The sequence below is a fragment of the Ostrinia nubilalis genome, chromosome 29 (assembly GCF_963855985.1).
Source record: "Ostrinia nubilalis chromosome 29, ilOstNubi1.1, whole genome shotgun sequence".
NCBI classification, from domain to species: Eukaryota; Metazoa; Arthropoda; class Insecta; order Lepidoptera; family Crambidae; genus Ostrinia; species Ostrinia nubilalis.
In genome coordinates, this window is record NC_087116.1 from 2,528,139 (window position 1) to 2,548,502 (window position 20,364).

Below are 20,364 nucleotides of genomic sequence, written 5' to 3' on the forward strand. Positions count from 1 at the left end.
AACTCCCCGCACCCCACGCTTACCTCGACCAAAAATTGGTGGGGCGCGTCTTCGTGGATGAAGCGATCTATAGTCTGGTCTGTGAGCACGTAGAATTTTGTCCAATGACCCCAAGATACCCATCCTTATCGCTCGCGCGTCATTATATTGCTGTCGCGACTGTGCGACGGGCGCCCGCAGTGAGTGTGCGAGCGCGACCGGAATATAATTACGCGCGAGCGATAAGGATGGGTAGCTCGGGGTCATTGAACAAAATTCTACGTGCTCACAGACCGGGCTTTATAACAAAACTCACCTCAAAAATAATCAGGATATACAGCCCGCACAACAGCACACACGCGTATATAACGCCAGTGCTGACATCTAGCGGGTTCACCGTGTACTTCATGCTACACGGCGTGGTTTGTGAAGCATTAGACCGCATGCGCACGGCGTATACGGTCGTTTGGTTTGATTCCGAACCAACCACATGGGTTACATGGAGGGTTGAGGATCTGGGTTCTCCCTCGTTGAAATCCAGTTCTTCCTCGTCCTGGAGGATTATAGACCAGTGTGGTGATGACTGGAAAGAAAGAAATGCTTGTTAATAAAGATCATTTTAGGGTTCTGTACGTAAAATATGCTAGAGTATATTCAGATAAGCAGATTGGTATGCCAAAAATTAAAACGCCTAAAAATTTTGGTTATGGTGACAGACTTAGGTAAGATGGTGATAGATAGCCAGGCGGACTTAGAACAAGCCCTACCGCCAACCAAATCTTACAGAAAAATCTGCCCCCACTGGGAATCGAACCCAGGACCTCTGGGTTTGAAACAGGTGGTCTTACACTAGACCACTGAGGTGGTTTACTACAAACAAACGAAAATACTATATCTTGGGATCAGTAGACAGTAACACTTACCACTCTAACTGTCGTATCAGCCTCGACCGCCTTTCCTCCAGGCTTAAGAGTCCACCGTTCCAACCAGACCTCCAGCTTCCCGTGACCTTGGCTGGCGTTCAGCTTCTTCTCACTCTGCTCAGGGATGAAGGGGCCTGACAACTCTATCAGGACGGAGAGCTCGTGTTCTGACCTGTTCAGGATGTAGCCTGGAATTGGAAGCAGTGAAAAGTGAGAAGGTAGATAAGAAATTGACGTCATAGTGGATGTGAATAGGCTATGACGAATTAGATTCTCCACAGGCCACAGACTTCTAGTCGGCCGATAGTTTGATCGGGCTGTTAATCAGCATAAGAGAACATTGTATGGAAGTGCGCACATTAAACCGACCGAAAAAACTATCGGCCAACAAAAATTCTATAGTTTGAGGGGAGTCTTCTTTCCGTGGATGCTGTAAGAGGCGATGAAAGGAGAAATATAAGAAGACCAGCCCCCCTAGACAAAACGCACTTTTTGATCGAATCGAAAATCGAATCCGTCAAATTCCATACAAAAAAGGGGCTTTTCGACCACTTTTCGACTGGTTTGCGATTATAATGGCACTTTGTCTAGACCCACAGTGGCCTAATTCACGTATTTTGACAGTCAAGATCTCGCTGACGTTCAGAAGTCGTCCCATTAAAAAACAGTTCTAAATCCGCACTCACAAGGGTCATTTTGATAGAACGATTACTCGATAGGATCGCAACTCAGTATTGTTGTCGTTGAAGTTTTGTTACGTGAATAAGGCTACAACAGGCTTCTCCAAGCCATCTGGAAAGCGTTAGACAAATTCTTAATTTGCCTCTGGTTAATAAGAGAAGGTCCTGCTCATGCATTGAAGACTAATTGACCTGATGATGATAATGATAACTGTTGGCGGGTTACCGGTCTAATTTAAACTACCGTTCAAAAATCACACTTCAGGACTATTCCCACCGCTGCAACTCCTGTGTAGCCAGGATCTACAGCTACAAAAACCCAACCAGTGACGTTCAAGTTTGTCCCGGGGGAAAGTCTGTCATTGGTCCCGCAACGAAATTAATCAGAAGAACATTATGATAATTTCAGCCATAATAAGACTTCCACTGCTGAACATAAGCCACCCCAATGATTTTTATAATGACCGGTTAGTAGCGGCCTGCATCCAGCGCCTTCCTGTAGGTTTGTTATAAGATCGTTGGTCCACCTTGTAGGTAGACGTCCGACGCTTCCAGAAGAACATAGGCGTTCATAATATCACACTTACTTTTAACTTCTCCTGGTGCTATAGACGTGTTTCTGACGATTTCTTCCTTCTCATTGTACATCAAGAACACCACAGTGAAGAACACCCAGCAAGCCAGAAGCAGTGTCATCTTGGTGTAATGTCTTGCTTTTGCCATCTAGAATTGAAACAATACAGACCATGACCATAAAAGTTAACATTTTTCGCAATAAGAATCGATTTTTTTTTAATAAAAGTTACTCAAGAATAATAAATAATGTTAACAGCATTGTTGTGTTTGGCAGTTAGAGGTAAGATAGCTAGTTCCTCTGTGGTTGAGGATTCCGGGTAGGGTTTCTGCTCGAGCTTTCTCGAACTCGAGAAAACTCGAGAAATTTGGCTTCATTCGAGACGAGAAAAAAATTACCGGAGCTCGAGAATTCTCGAGTTTCGATTTTGAAGCTTTAATATTCTTGAAAACCTATTTTCTTAGATAAAATTAAGATTTTAAATATTTAATAGGTTAACGTTGCTTTTAGACTGGCCTAGTCTTTCCTTTTTTTAACTGATGTGTATTGCAAGTAATGATCTCAATCGAAACTAAGTATTAATGTTCACCTACGAGTATGCTATATTTATTATGTATGTTTAACTCTGACTGATTTAAAGACTGAAAAATTTGTTAACTGTCTGTTAGGTTAGGTACTCGTGCCTCCTCGTAAAGTTTATTGAAGTCGTTTTCTTTAAGAAATTTAAAAATTTATCAAGTAATTTAAAAAATTATCGAAAAGTTTTTTATGTTTTTTTATTAAGTTAAATTGTTTATAAGTACTTAAACGTTATTCGAACTTTGTTACGTCTTGTTTGAATAGTGTAATTGGTACTACCGTTCTATTCACGAATAAAATAAATAAATGTTTATAAAAAAAACTATTTATCGTAATTTTGCTATTTGGACTTGTGTTCTTTGGAAAACAAGCGATTCAATTGTAGCTCCAGATTTTTATTGTTATTTATCCTTAAAGTACACGCGACTTTATGACTTTTGTTATGATTATTAACTTTGTTAATATTAATTTATTATGAAAGAAGATTTTATTTTTTTGTTTCTTTCCTTACCAAAATAAGTGGTACTAAATTCTAATATTGATTGTTGTGCAATAAAAGTAGGTATATTAGATTAAAAAACCTATGTTTTTATTAAATTTCAACCGATTTCGACAGTTTTAATTAAAAGACTCGAGACCCGAGAAAACTCGAGACTTTGGCCTCGAGAATTCTCGAAACTCGAGAAAAAAAATAGGTCGAGAAATCAGAAACCCTAATTCCGGGTGAAGCTCGCTTCCACCTTCGGCCTGATCGTCACTTACCATCAGGTGAGATACAGGCCAAGAGCTTCCTCGTTGCGGATAAAAAAAATGACTGTGAGACGATGTCTAACTGAAGCATCTAATTAAATCTATACTTCTATACTAATATTATAAAGCTGAAGATGTGGAATAAGACGCTCAACCACCATAAAGAGCTAAGGTGTTAGTGCATCTAATTTGCACAATCTTGGTTTGTCTATACAATATGTAACAAAAACACCGTCCGATCCGAAAGGGTCATAAAGTAGCTTTAACAACATTACCAAAACAAGTATCAAAATTACATAATTAATAAAAACAATTTTTTTATCGATTTTTAAAGTCGATAAGTTTAGCAATGATTTACCCTACAACGGGGAAATTTTCAAAAAGCGTTAACACTCTGTCGCCGCGCGGCTTTTTTTTATACGCTGGAGGTCATGACCTTATGACGTCGCTACGCGTGCCGGCGCATCTCTACCCCTCCCGCGTACCCTCTACACTGCCGTTCGGATTGCCATGTAAGCTATTTTATTTTTGTAAATTTTGTATTTATTTTTCATGGGGTATTTTTTTTATAATATTTTATGAAAATTATTACACAAATGGAATCTTAACTCGATACCTATTAACACCTTAATGGATCGGACGGTGTTTCCGTTACATATTGTATATACTGGGCAGGGTAAAAAACTTCGTCACCGCGATGCAGGATTGTATGCGCGGTGGAGTTTGTCATAGTAAGATCGTAACAGCGCCATCTGTTGGTACGGTTTGTAGTGGCGCAATTTATTAATCACAGTTTGTTTATTTGGTTGAACGCGCTAATCTCAGGAACTACTGGACCAATTTGAAAAATTCTTTTTGTGTTGGATAGTCCGTTAATCCCTGAAGGCTTTAGGCTATATATCATCACGCTAAGACCACTAGGAGCGGAGCACCAATGAAGAATGTTTCAAATCAGTGATTTTTTTCCGTTTGAGAGCTGACGCTGCGTAAACGGTTAAAGTTTCGCATAAATTATGTATAATAGGATTTTCCCCTTTAAAAGTTCTACAAAAAAGTCCGCAACAGCATATGTCTATCTTTTATGGTTGGCTCACTGTAACCTTTTTGTCTGAATGTCTGGATGTTTGTTCCTCTTTCACGCAAAAACTAATAAACGGATTTTGTTGAAACTTTACAGTATTATTATTTATAACCCAGGCTAACATATAGGCTACAATTTATGACGATATGTGACAAACTAAATTTCAATAAATAGTGAAGAGGTGAGAAATATCTTTAAAAACGCCATCTATCGACGTGCTTTTGACGGTCGTAAACATTCATGAGAGCGAAGCCGTGAAACGTATCATTCGTCCTAATTAGGAACTAAATATTACATTTACAGAACTGTTCATAATATTTTAAATTTAATCAATAAAGATATTTTATGTAATTGAATAATTCACTGTGTTTAAACGAGCAAATCAAAGTCTAAATTAGTGACCGCCATCTATCGACGTGCTTTTGACGGTCGTTAACATTCATGAGAGCGAAGCCGTGAAACGTATCATTAGTCATAATTTAGTAATTAAATATTACATTTACAGAACTGTTTATAATATTGTGTGTTTAAACGATCAAATAGTATTCAAACATTTAGATAATAACGTTAAAAACCATTTAAAAATCCTATGAGAACTTTTTCGACTTCTACACGGACGAAGTCGCGGGCAAAAGCTATTTGTAAAATCATCATCATCATCATCATCATTTCAGCCATAGGACGTCCACTGCTGAACATAGGCCTTTGTAAAATAATTAGACTAAATTATTAAAAGTGCCTACCTACCCAAAGTCATTATTCCACGCGGACGAAGTCGCGGGCACAGCTAGTTAGTACTATATGTCTAGCGCTTGACTCAGTCAGTGCCTGAGGTATGGGAGCGGCACGGGAGGAGTGACATTGACATGACAGGGCAAACAAATCTGATGTCTCGCTGACGGTTGACCGTCACAAAGTCACCTGCCGCTCCCATATCTCACGCACTGAGTTAAGTGATAGACCTAGAGCTACTCAGACACTTGAAAATTTCGACAGGTTCATCCAGTGTAAGTAGCTCAGTTGGAAGAGCAGTCGCCCGGCAAGCGGAAGTTCGTGGGTTCAATTCCCGCTTTAGGCAGTTCGATTTTTTTAAAGTTATTTATAATTTTCAAAGAATTGTATTACCTAGGTAACTTACTTTTGAAAGAAGCTTTCCTCCGGATACATTTTCGAGGCTGAAACAAAGAAAAAAATATTTATTAGCATGTCATGTGTGAGTTGGGCACGCATGCAAAGCTACTGTACATGGGCTAACGTGGGCGGTACAGGGGAAAGGGAGGGGTACGGGAGGGTCTGTGACATTCCGTTGTCATGACAATTACAGCTCTACGATTACGAGATTTGGGTGAATATCCCAAACACGTTTTTTACGCGGCGGAGCTGAGAATCGATGGGAGAAATGTAACTAGAGCGATGATTTTTTTCTGTATATAGTTTAAACAGCGTTTTACACGATAGCAAAGTCTTCAGGACAATAGGTAGTTATTTTATGTGCTGAAAAAATTTTCAAAGACCCAAAATCTAATAGCGGTGGCGTGTCCTGACTCTATTTCTACTCATAAATTGTGTTATTCCTTCTTTCTCGGGGATTCTAGTGATTTAAGAATAATATAGTCATAAAATACATTAAATAAGACTTCCAAATAATATGAAAGAAATGTCATATTTCATTATTTAAGTGTTTTAAATAGCCTTTCAAAAATGTCCCACGAGAAAAAGCAATTACAGTGGCTCAATTTCGACACTCTCTTACTTCTCCAAAGAAGCTTTGAGAGACGTAGAGTTCTTCTTCCCTGAATCACTCAGCTGTGTCCTCCTGATCGGGCTATAAAGACTTGCGACTTGTGGTATTGTTTTTCCAGTAGACATGAAAATATGTGTATCAGCGGCACAGGAATACAAAATTTTTCAATTCCGCTGACAAGTGTATGAGTGAAAACTACTTACTTAGATGCTAAACGATTGTTTTACATGATTAAAGTTTGGTATTTTGTTATATCTGCATACAGAAATTATTGATCAGAATTATAGTTTTCTTTATAATTTGAATTTTGTAACAAATTTTTAATTTCGGTGGCGCAATTTCGGTGGCTCCGGTGGCGAATCTATTGCCAGAATTGGTCTTATTGGCTCTGGAGCATTGTACCTAGGTCTACTAAGGTCTCAGCCATAACTACAATATCGTCAGTGAGTCGAAGTTGTGTGATGTACTCGCCTTATCTTGATACTGAGCTCGCTCTAGCTCAGAAGCTTGAAAACCTCTGAGTGGAGGCAGTGAAGACTTTAAGAGATTATGGTGTCTCCCTCTCTGAACCCTCGCAGCAACCTGATAAGTTTCGAGTTCTGATCTTGGAGGAGGGCTGATATGATGAAGTTTTCATACAAATACTTCAGAAGTTGCAGTCAATTTGCACAGTCAATTTGGCGCCATTAAAGAGACTGTAGCACAGCCCAGGTCTTGACCGTATCGAAGAAGGTTTTCTTATAGTACAAAAAGGCCAATAATAATGACTGATTATAGTCCTCAGTCTTCTGCATAATTTGACGCAGCATTAAATATGTACGTAGTATTACGAACGTCTTTTCGAAAATGAGGTTGTCTGGGAGACTGGATGTTGGATAACGAGACAGTCATATTTCAGGAAAAAGCGGTAAAGCTCGAAGCAGGAGGCCGCACCTGACTCTGGACCATCGCCAACGTTCATGTAATTCCAGTCTCTACCACCTCCATATCTTATTTTTTGGGTTCTCGGCCAATGAACATGGTGGTATTTAAGGGGACTTTAGTACTAGCATTCCATCTGATTTCATAAGCTCAGTTGTGATTTCATCATCTCCTGGTACATACCTTGTTGTTTTCAATAGAGCATTCTAATCTCGCTCAAGCTAAAGTCTAGGATATCTTCGCTAAAGTGTCGGGATAATCTCGATCTTCAGCCAAATTACTAGTAGTGCTTCTTAATCTCTTCTAGCAGCTTAGACATTTACCAAAATGGTTCTGCTATCCTCGTTATTCATGTTGGTAATCGCAAATACATACTTTTGATTTATTACACAAAATCGCCTCTATAATACACTTTGTATCAGCGTGAGGACTTGGATTGCTATTTAAACATCCATACTAAGTAGAATCTTAAAAACAGATGAGAATAGTCCTGAAACAGCTAAAATTTCCCTAGCCTCGTAGGTTGCAATCTATTCTGCCACTCGAGCTGAAAATTCGTGGGATTTTGGAGCTGGATTGGCACTGGTCGTGGCTTAGACTTCATCAGTCGACATGTTTTGAGCTTCTTTTATTCGGCATTCTTCTATTTCGGTGATCGCTTCTTCTTCTACCTCGGTCCCTCACTGTAGAGGATCGCAACCATAGATAGTGTTCCTCCATAGACAGCGGTCATAAGCTGTGTGGTGATCGGTGATCGCAGAAGTGATTAAATTGCCTGTTCGTCTAAAAAATGACGCCTATATTTTGTTTTTTGCAGTAGGTACTATTAAGGTGCAGCTCAGTACAATTTTACAGTTCTAGCATCTTTTGCTAGGCCTTCTCTCTTCATGAAGCTGGCTGGATTTAGTCCTCCGTTTCTTAATTGCACTACTTTCATTTAGTAATGTAATGTGTTCGTTCAGTAGCTGGTATAGATCTAGAAATATCATCATACTTAATCTCCAGTTCGCATGGTCTTTAGCGAATAATTAGTTGCGTAATTCTGAGTGTAGGATAGGTATGATACCATCATGAAAACTTGGCTAGCCTGGACCAACATTTTTACTTATGGAAGTTAAACCTGACACCAACCTGGGGCAGTTGGTCGCCCTCCCGGGACTAGAGTTGGTTTCTGGGATTGAGGGTCATGTATGATGTCTTTGTGATGAGTCTAGAACAACGGGGCTGCTGGCGGCTAGAGCCAGAAAGTTTTGGATTTGTTTTCTATGGAGGGATTTTGCCGTTATCACCATGCTTAACAGGCTGGTTGGTAGTTCCAGTATGGTAGTGTAATACCTGGAATGATGCTGCAGCCCTTCCTCCAGTATTTTGATTCCTTAGTCGCCTTTTACGACTCACATGGGAAGATCTGATGCTTTTTAGGGTCACAACACAGGCCTAAATATTTTCGCCAATTATAAACATCATTACTGGATAATAATACTTAATTGATTACAAATAAATAAGTAATTTGAGACAATAGTCCATAACATTCCTAATTCCGCTGTATAAATAAATTTCGGTGGATTGGTTCTTAATCCCGGTGGCTCAAATACAATTTCGGTGGCTCTTGATAATTTCAAATTAACATATCTCGAGAAGTATTAATAATATTTTGATCTCTACCATATCATTGAATAACACAAGTCATTTACTATTATTTCTGCCACAAAAAAGTTTTAGAAAGTGGAAATAAAAATTCGCCACTGGAATTAGGCAAAAAACGAGTTTGTTGGTATTCACCCATTTATTCGTACTTGATGTACTGTATAGATCGTTTCATCCACGAAGACGCGCCCCACCAATTTTACGAGGGAAGCGCGGGGTGCGAGGAGTTTGATCCGAGCAATCCGCGCGTCATTATTGTAGTGTGCGTGTGCACTCATGGATAATTTTAGCGTGTACCGATAACACTCAAACGTTAGCGGAAGAATGGTGAGGCGCGTCTTGGTGAATGAACGATCAAAAGATAAACTATAGTCTGATCTGCGAGCACGTAGAATTTTGTCCAATGACCCCAAGCTACCCATCCTTATCGCTCGCGCGTAATTATGTCGCTGTCGCGCTCGCACACTCACTGCGGGCGCACGTCGCACAGTTGCGATAGCAAAATAATTACGCGTGAGCGATAAGGATGGGTAGCTTGGGGTCATTGGACCAAATTCTACGTGCTCACAGACCGGGATTTACTCACATCTGCTTCTCCTTCCCAATGTCATTGATCTCTATCCCCACTCCGGCGTCGTCCACGTGCGGCGCGTTATTGACGTTATTGTTCAGATGCGGCGCGGAGCTCACGAAAGGCAGACGTTTTGGTCGCGAGCTGCCATTTTGGCGACGAGAATTGATGTTTTCCACTTTGCCTGTGAAATAAAAGTAGGTAATTTGTTGAAAGACATAATGGACCGTATAAGTTATTTGACTTTTATTTTGTTCATATCATGCATGGTGATATTTGCGACAATAGGCTATAGGCTCTTGCCTCTCGGCTTTGGTGCGGTGCGGACGTGTTGTGTGTTTGATTTTGGTGCTCGACAAATTCTCGGAGACTTCGCCCCTCGGACTGCGCTGGTGACCGGAGCACCCTTGTGTCGCGCGCCGCAGTGGAGCGATCAAGCTTACACTTACCAAAATTTGGTCGACGGCCGGATTTGAACTTGGAGCTCTTCGGCAAGTTGCGCCCCGGACCGAGCTTGTATCCAATGCACCAACAAGAGAGTGTGCGGCCGCGGCAAATTTAAGCAGGCCCTTCTGATCAGTGCTACGAGTTGCTACGGAACGCTACGAGATCTGCGTAGAGACTACGAGTTCGTCCAAACGTGCTACGACACTGCTGCGTGTGTTTGTATACGCTGTACTAATATTTTCTCCGCTTTGACCGCGGGACGTGTGTTATAACTTCAAATCCAGCCGAAACACTCAGTCGACATGCCTAGAATGGAACGTTCGCCTCCATCATCCTCAGGGACAGACATGGTACGTGGTTCATCTACCTCAGACATCACGGAAGTACAAAGTGATCCAGAATTCACAAATGTCTCATCGAGGTCCAAGCGGCAACGGCTAGAGTCCAGCCCCTTGCTTACTAAGAAGGCCACTCAATCCTTGGAGGACAGGATCATGGGCCTCCTCACTACATGGAAAAAGGAACAGGATGCATCCTTCGAAAAGCTAACATCTGACATAGCTGTTGTGAAACAACAAAACGTGGACATACAACGGGTCAACTATGAGATAGAAAAGTCACTAGATTTTATAAACCAGGGCTTCGAGAGCATGAAGAACTCCATTGATAGGCTAGAGAAAGAACGTGTAGAAACTCAGAACCACATAATGGATTTAGAAAAGAAGATTGAGGACCTCCAGCGTCTCTCACGTTCGTCTGCTCTGGAAATAAGGAACGTGCACGCTGAAGAAAACGAAACTAACGAGAGGCTGGCCTCCATCGTCTTGAAAACATGCGATGCTGTACGATCTACTGTAAGTCAAAGCGACCTCCGGGATGTTTACCGGCTGCCAGGAAAGAAAGGCCTGACCAGGCCTATTATAGTGGAGTTTCAAAGCGTTCTCCTCAAAAACAAAGTGCTGGAAGCCTGTCGTACATTTAATAAAGAGCGACCTCCCCTCGAAAAACTTAACACGGAGCATCTGGGACATGGCGGTAAGAGGAGTCCAGTTTTTATTGCGGATCATCTACCGGGCAGCATGAGACAACTGTTTTTCGAAGCAAGGAATTTCGCCCATGCGCACAACTATAAATATTGCTGGACACAAAATGGCCGGATTTTTCTTCGGGAAAGAGAAGGCCAAAAGTCAATCATTATCAACTCTATGGCTTGTCTTAAGCGCTTGCTTAAGCCTGAATGATATTAATGATTACAGAATTAGGTTCTATACTCAAAATATTATATTAAGTGTCAAGCTTTATACTATATTTTATATATATTTATACTTTATGGACTCTCTGAGCCGTACTGTGGGGCAGATAACCCGTATTAGCATGCTGGTTTTGAACTTTCAATCTCTGTTTTTAGTATTTGTATTCTTTATTAATTGTTATATCACTAAAGTTAATTGTGCTGATCTTTTTATTACATCTATTGTGTTATGCAAGTGTACTCATGAACAATATCACTATCGCTCTGTCACATTTACAAAGACTTCTGGATCTAACTACGCAATGATAGACACAACTCACAATGCTCTCATCTATTCTCATACGTTCGAACACACTGTCGGTTCATATCATGTCTGTCGTATTGACTCTGTTGGAGAATTATCTGGCTCCAAACTAATGCAATCCGACCAATATGCAATTGTCTTTATTAAAATTCGATAATCTCAATCCTGATTGTAACTTGGTTATCTCTGATTTGGACTCATTTAAAACAGTTCCTGCCTACTCTTGTGACCCAGAGGAGTGTCAGGCTACTGTTCTTGGCGCACCTAACACTCTTAACATACTTTCACAAAATATAAGGAGCATCTCATGTAATTTTGACAACTTTATTACGCTTATAGTCAGGACTAGTATCAACTGGGATCTATTGGTTTTGACTGAGTGTTGGCTACTATCGTCAAAATGTTTGCCACAAGTTGATGGCTACAATTGTGTCTCTACCAGTAGTAACTTGACTCAAAATGAAGGGGTTGTTGTCTATTATAAATCACATCTTAAAGTGTCTGCGGAAGAGCCACATTTTGACGACGCCAATTGTCTAATATTAAAGGTTAGCAGCTCGACTGTTGTTATTGCAATATATCGTCCTCCTGGCTATAAGGATATCCAAATCTTTCTTAAATCACTAAATTCTGTTGTCTCACAGCTCACTAATTACAAAAACATAATACTGATGGGTGACATTAACATCGATATTGTGGCCAACACTAAGGATGGCCGCTCCTGGGATTATCTCGACCTACTAGCAACTTTTGATATCCATCCTGGTCACACTATTCCTACGCATGGCCGCACTTGTCTCGATCATATCATGGTTAAAGTATCATCCCAAAGAGTAAGTTGCTTTGTTATCCAATCATCCATAACCGATCATGACAGTGTAGCCATTAATCTAATGCTACCAGAAAGAGCTACTCCTTCTTTTAAACTTCGGCCTGAACTTGACTACCCTGGGTTAGATATTTCCATGAAAAATATAGAATTTGATTCACTTTATAAAATTTCAGATCCGAATCAGGCTGCTGAGTCTTTGATTAACCTTCTCAGAGGTGCCATTCATGTCAATACGAAATTGCATAAGATCTCCTGTCGTAAGAGCATTAGGAAGCCCTGGATCACGCCTGGTCTTCTAAGATGTATGCGTCATAGAGATAGTCTTCACAAAAAAGTAAAGAGAAACCCAGACGATATTAATGCTGTCATTATCTACAAGCGATACAGAAATTTCTGTAACTCCTTACTGAAAAAGGCTAGACGTGCATATGATAAGTCGGAGATCATTAAAGCTGGTAATAACAGTAAACGACTTTGGGAAGTCATTAGAAACGTAACACACTTTAAGCAGACTAACAATGATCCCCTAGACTTGATCACGGACAGCGATCCTCAGGCAGGTGTGAATAAAGTTAATTCATTCTTTGTTGATGTTGGAAGGAATCTTGCTACTAAGATGCTGTGCTCTGCTGCTACCATAACTTCCTCCACTTATTGTCATGAGTCCATCGCACTTATTCCCACAGATGAAGAAGAGGTAGAAAAATTGATACTGGGACTCAAATCCAGTTGCTCCGTGGGATATGACCTTATCTCATCCCGCTTTCTTAAACGTTATAAAGATCTCCTAACCCCGCCTGTGACTTTCCTTTGTAATTTGTGCCTTGAAACGGGGTCTTTTCCTGATGTTTTTAAGAAATCTGTTATCATACCCATTCATAAGAGTGGAGACAGGGACTGTGTCAATAACTATAGGCCAATCTCCTTACTTCCGGTCTTATCAAAAATATTGGAACGCATCATGAACAAACGTTTAACTAGCTTTCTTGAGTCACATAGCCTTCTATCGCCTTCACAATATGGCTTCCGATCGGGAAAATCAACGGATGATGCGGTCCACGAGTTGACTAATTTCATTTCCACTCACCTGGATGGGAACAAAAAGTTACTGGCGGTCTTTCTGGACCTAGCGAAGGCATTTGACACGGTCTCTGTCCCTATCTTATTGCGAAAGCTTGAAAAAATTGGAATCAGAGGCTTAGCTCTCAAACTCTTTTCTAATTATCTAACCAACAGATTTCAAATGGTAAAAATCGGGGAGTGGATGAGTGAGGAGCTTCCTGTCACATTTGGTGTCCCCCAGGGCAGTGTCCTTGGCCCAATCTTATTTTTGATTTATTTGAATGATTTATGCCAAACAAATCTTAACAATGGAAAAATCATATCATTTGCTGATGACACTGTTCTGCTCTTTCATGCAGATTCATGGAACGAAGTCTTTGGATACGCGCAGGAAGGGTTGAATATAGTCTCCAACTGGCTAATAGGTAACCTGTTAACCCTAAACGTTGACAAAACTAAATTTATTACTTTCTCCCACAGACGCCAGTCCTTACCTAATAACCTGACCCTAAAGATCCACACTTGTTCCTCAACAACTATCTGTTCATGTAACGAGATCTTGAGAACTGATTCTATAAAATATCTAGGGGTTATAATCGACTCCACCCTAAGTTTTCAACCTCATATTGAGATCTTAGCCACAAGAATTAGGAAGCTCTTTTTTATCTTCAAAACTCTACGTCATATTGCAGATTTTCATATAATAAAATCTGTTTATCTTGCTCTGTGCCAATCTGTTCTGAGTTATAGTATATCGTCTTGGGGTGGAGCAGCTAAAACTCACCTTATCAGAGTGGAACGTGCGCAAAGAGGTATCCTAAAGGTAGGAGCTTCGCTCCCGTTCCTTTGCCCTACGACGGAAGTTTACAAACTTTGGGAAGTGCTCACAGTCCGTCAGTTATTTATTCTCTCAACCATCCTTCGCAAACACTCGGAGCTCCAATATGATCCTGATGCATTCAGCGGTAAGCGCCGAAAAGGCACTGTCTGTCCTTCCCGACCTTTTAGGACTATGCTACCTCATAGATTTTATTGCTTTTTAGGTAGTTATCTATATAATAAATTAAACACAACACTTGTTCTGTACCCCTTGACTAGAAAGGCTTGCAAAAAAAAACTTACCTCCTGGTTATTACAATTGAACTATGATGAGACAGAGAAACTTTTGACAATTATGCGATAACATTAACTCACAATCATGCACTTGACACACACAGATCCTCACCTATATTATCACACTCACACACATGCCCCTGTTGCATACTCATTCACAAGACTAACATGATATCTTTCGTCTACTTTGTTAAATCTTATCACTTTAATTCATTCCTGTATACCTTTACTAGTTCAGTGTACTGCTTAGGCCATTTTGAGTGGTGGGAGCCTGATGTCCTGTAACACAGGTATTTTATACCTAGCTCAGGCATCAGTCTCACACAAACTAGTGACTGAAACTTAATGTTAATGTACCTGTACTCTGTATTATAAGTTTGTGATGGGAAAAATAAACTATTTTATTATTATTATCTCTTTATTCAATTTCCTTCTTATTTTTAATATTTTTTTTTACAATGTAAATTATAAAAAAACTAAAAATACATTATAAAAAAAAATTCTTAAAAATAGTTAATCCGCTGGTAGCGGAGCAGGGCCCAAGCTACCGGTGGTCAGGGTCACAGGCTGAGGAACCTCCGGACAATGCGTGCCGTGCTGAGGATCACCGCCTTTTGAATCTGACCCTTGAGCCAACCATCTAGCGAGAGCTTCTTTAGATGTTGGTCGAAGCTCTTCGCTATTAGCCCGTTCGCCGAGACAACTATCGGGACAATGATCGTCGAGTCAACATCCCACATGGCGGTCACCTCGTGGGCCAAGTCAAGGTATTTGCTTTGTTTTTCCTTCTCGGCCTTCACGAGGTTTTCGTCATGCGGGATGGTGATGTCAACGAGCACTGCCCGACGTTGGGATCGATCAACCACCACAATATCAGGTTTATTACAGACAATAGTCCTGTCTGTGATGATAGACCGATCCCAATAGAGCAATGCATGACCATTTTCAAGAACTGGCACCGGCTGGTACTGGTAATATGGCGACTCAGATTCAAGAAGGCCGTACTGAAGAGCAAGTTGCTGATGGATGATTCTGGCTACTAGGTTATGCCTGTGCAAATACTCACCGTTAGCAAGATGCGAACAACCAGAAATTATATGCCTGAGTGACTCTCCGGGACGGTGGCATGCTCGACAAATGTCGACCGTACCATCCTTCAAGATATATTTTCGGTAGTTGTTCGTCATCATTACCTCGTCAGCAATTGCACAAGCAAAACCCTCGGTTTCCCCGAAGAGGTCACCGAAGCGTAGCCAGTTCACCGAGGCGAGGAGGTCCACATCGGGACCTGTAAGGGCCCGATAGAACCTCCCGTGCAGCTCCTTGCTCTTCCATACGTCCTTCCGATCCGCGACGCTCAGCACCTTTGGCTTGCGCCAGTTCTCGTTCGCCAAGGAGAGCGGCGTGAGGCCTTTGTCAACTGCCACAACATCGCGATGCATTCCGCACTCATTTGTAAGGAAATAATCCCTGAGACTGCACACTTCACGGTTGTGGAGGTTCTTGGCATTTAGAAAGCCTCGACCTCCCCACTTCCGTGGAATGTAAAGTCTCATTACAGATGAGCGCGGATGTAACATTATTATTATTATTATTAATATCTGTGGTCCATATGACAATAATAGGCTAGATGACAAAATTTCAATTATTTGTCCGCCAGAAAATATTAGACTCATATTTTTTATTTTCTTTCATAATTAAATAATAACAGTGCTACATCGAGTTGAAATGGCTTACTACTTATCGTGTTATACTGTGAACGCACAAGTCGTTTTTGCGGGATACAGTAAGTAATGCAGGAAAGAGCCCTTCGACCGCTGAGTAAATAAATAGCAACATATTTTAGAACTGTCATTGACCACCTACTTAAAATGACATTTATTTGCAATCATAATAACATTTGAACAGCTGTAAGTATAATATCAAATTGGCATCATTTCGTAATTTGGTATCATTATTAAAATTGAAAATTGACACAATAGTATCATTATGTATAATGATAACTATAAAAGGAAAATTATTTTTGACCTTGACTTATGAACTAATTCGGAAAGCCACTATAGTCTAGTGGTTTGGATCCGTAGGTCTTGGGTTCGATTCCTAAGTAAATTGAAAAATAACTAAAAAAAAGAAATAAATACTGGCAGGTAAAAACTTGCGCGCAAAAAGCAAATCTAGTATGTAAAATCATCAAACTTCTAATGCTAGTAACTCAGTTCAGACTGAGTTTAAAGGTATACATGTCATAGTAAGTTTGGTTTATTACACTATTTTGAAATATAAAAACAAGGTTTTGTCGATGGCCACGCGAAAAAAAAAGACGCCACCTTCCATACAAAATCTGGCATTCCAATTTGACCCTGCTGGGATTCGAACCGACCATATTTAGTGCTATAGCCCGTATATCCAACGAACTAGAACAACAAAAGCAGGCGCAGGCGGCTGCGTATAAAATTTTTGAATCTATTCTTGTCTTCAGGCATTTTGAACTCTATTTCTTTACACACAAGATACAGTTCAGCTTAGCTGTTATTTAGTCTGAACTGGATCAAGCCAGACAGATCTATTTTGAGCTGGTTAAATCCGGTTTGAAACACACATATAAGACTAAGGTATGCGCTTTGGCGAAATTTTTGTTTGTTGACCATTTTTTTCACGTCTGGCCAGCGTGGGGAGTGTAGGCCAAATCCTCCATTTGCCTCTGGTATATTAGAGAGGCAGTTGGGGCATAAAAATACTCGAGTGGCGACCACGGGCTGGAAGACGTAGCGTGGGCAGGCCTCCTACTAGGTGAACCGACGATCTGGTAAAGGTCGCGGGAAGAGCCTGGATGCGGGCAGCGCAGGACCGTGCATTGTGGAAAACCTTGGAGGAGGCCTTTGTCCAGCAGTGGACGTCATTTGGCTGAAACGAACGAACGATATTAGAGAGGGTCGTGCTCCTGCAGTGGAGGCTAAATGTCCTGATGATTATATTAGACCTTAAAAAGGAAGAAAGAGTTAAATCACTTGGTCTGTCAAAACTCACGTGAGTTATAAATTATTTTGACTACACTCCTGCGTTGGCCAGAAGGGAAAATAATTAAATAAACAATCTTTAAGTAACTTTTCCTCTACCTAGGGACTTCCCTGCATAGTTCTAAAGGTGATAGAGACATGGAAAGGTGACTTTGAAACATATTATCGTCAAAAAACAGAGGTGGAATTGTGTAAAGCAATCGTAATCATTTGACAGTTCATAACGTACGATAAAGTCAGATAAACAAAGCGTTTGACAGAATAATCGTAAGTTATGAACTGTCAAATGATTACGATTGCTTTACACAATTCCACCACAGGTTTGTGGGGGTTAACTCAGTTTTAACATCAGCTCTTGAAGAAAGAGTAAAACTTTATTGGATGGATTTTTATATTTTGTTGACAGTACATCTGCTTACAAAAATGCCATTTTAGTAACTGTATACACGATTTTTGAGTGTATATTACTTAATAATAAAATACTATTCGAAATCAAATTATTAGTGATTGGGACCTTGATGTGAACAGCGCATTTTAGGTTGTTATGGAAATCCTTGGGGGAGGCCTTTGTCCAGCAGTGGACGTCATTTGGCTGAAACTAACGAACAAACTAAGGGGGCGTCCATTAATTACGTGAGACAATTTAGGTTATTTTTCAACCCCCTCTCCCCCCTTGGTGAGATTTCATGAGATTTTGCTCAACCCCCTCCCCCTCCCTCTAATCTCACGTGAGATTTTTCAAAATGCGTAATTGCAACGGAAATGAGTTAATATAAAATATGCTTCGATTAGTTAGTGCATTACATTTATACATATTGTCTATAATCCTTTTTTAACGTAGTAAGCTTTCGTAACGTATCGTAATCGTTGTAGAATGTTAAACTTGTAAAATTTATATTGTAATTTTACACTGTTTCTTGCTAAAAAAATATTACGTCTATTTGTCGAGACCCCCCTCTCCCCCACGTGAGATTTAGTGAGATTTTTCTTGACCCCCTCCCCCCCTAAACGTCTCACGTAATTAATGGACGCCCCCTAACTATTCTTAATTAATTTGTGAGTCAAACCTTAAAAAACATTTGTACACGCACGTGTCTGTACCAGAATTATAAATTATAATAATAATAATATACTCAATGCCATAAATAGTAAAAAAGTTTTCTATTTCTATACTATCTCAAGAACTCTACCTGTTGTTCGTATCTCAATTGATTTTGAATCATACTCTAAAATTATAAAGCAGCAATTGGTTTTTTTAGCAGTTTAACTTCTGGCAACTATATTATGATTAGGCTCATTAAATTATTCACGTGCCAAACAAATGTTTAAGACAAAAAATATTGGCTAAAAACCGAGGACGAATATAGAGTCACAAAATTGGACCGATATCAACTACGCATTCTTTATTATCTTTTATAATTTTAATCTTTAGCTCATTATGTTTTTGGCGTCTCTACTGGTTATATGAGACGACACTGAAAATTCGATTCAAGTCTTATGTAGGGGAGACCGAGGTGAGTTGTGACATTGTCGATTTTTGGAAATTCGAGGCTTATTTTTTAGCTCGAGACTTGAATTTAGTTCAAGTGCGCGCACTGCTACGAGCTATACCTACACCTAGTAGTTAATAAGTTCCAAAAATATGACAATGGCACAAATTCTCCTCTTCCCAAAGTGGCCAAAAAGTTGACAACACAACCTTATTCCAATTGTAACAAAGACGTGTTGCGAACTTTTTGGCTACTTTGAGTGTCACGAATTATTTGACGCTGACTGTATACACATAGACTTTTTGTAGCAATACCATGTCATATAAAGTAAGTTGACTAAAGAACAATATTCATAATAATAATAAGCACATAATGTCGTGCCCTGCGTGCCCAAACAACTGCACGCAGGAAGATTTAATGAAGGCTACTGACAACGCCACTCTTGTGGCGGAGTTTTGGGCTGACACTGTGTAGGTTTGTTGTCGACACGACGAGAAGAAGAACAATATTAAGGCCGGGTAGCAGATAAAATGGCGAAAATGAGGTTTTCATTTTTCATTTTTGAGGTACTAAACAGTAAAATTAAAGGCTAAGATTTTTATTGGGCATAGTTGAGGATATTTTCTAGGGCTATTAACGGATGGAAACACGATTTGATGAAGTTGACTCGATAGAATAAATTCCCAAAGTTACCTCTATTCGTTTTCTAATTATGGTTTTATTTTTAAAATAAGCGATTTGAGATTCTAAATCTTTTACTAAACTAAAGTTCAGAAATAACTTGAGGGCTTTTAACGGATGGAATTTTTATATTGCGTCTTATTTAGTTACTATGTTAAAAAATGTGGAAAAAATCGTCCATGACGGCTTGGACAATCTCAATCAGTCGCGCGGTGGCGCTTACGGAGGACGGACGCGTGTCAGTTTTTTGGACGTGACAGTTCGCGATTTGTCAATATTTTTGACAATGATGACTTTGACGAGTCACAGTATAATAATATCAGTGTTACTGGAGAAAGCTAAAATATTTGATAATTAAGAATTATCAATTTTGTCTACCTATTGAAATTTAAATCGTTCGCATCCTTTTAAACGAAGACTCTACTTATGATTTATTTATTTATTCATGAATAGAACGGTAGTACCAATTACACTATTCAAACAAGACGTAACAAAGCTCAGAATAACATTTAAGTAATTAAAAACAATTTAACTTAACTTAATTTAGGAAAAGTACATAAATCAGATGCGATTATTTTCACAGTAACCCAAACATTCTGCTAGTAACGTACTCCACCCCTCTGCAAATACGTCACATTTTGGGTTTTGGTCCAGGAAACGATTGAGAGCACTTAATGTACGTGGTATAAGTGATTTCGATCTTGAAACCGTACGACA

The 20,364-nt window shown here is 39.8% G+C and overlaps 1 protein-coding gene across 2 annotated transcripts in view; it reads right to left on the reverse strand.

Moving 5' to 3' along the window:
• Positions 1-20,364, reverse strand: part of LOC135085664 (P protein-like) — a 66,353-nt gene that overhangs the window by 17,294 nt on the left and 28,695 nt on the right. For both annotated transcript variants that reach the window (XM_063980451.1, XM_063980450.1), the window contains exons 3-7: positions 9,465-9,633; positions 5,705-5,741; positions 2,170-2,305; positions 903-1,090; positions 296-562 (exon numbers count right to left, since the gene is read on the reverse strand). In XM_063980451.1, coding sequence (XP_063836521.1) covers positions 296-562; positions 903-1,090; positions 2,170-2,305; positions 5,705-5,741; positions 9,465-9,633 — 797 coding nt within the window. The remainder of the gene's footprint in view (positions 1-295; positions 563-902; positions 1,091-2,169; positions 2,306-5,704; positions 5,742-9,464; positions 9,634-20,364) is intronic.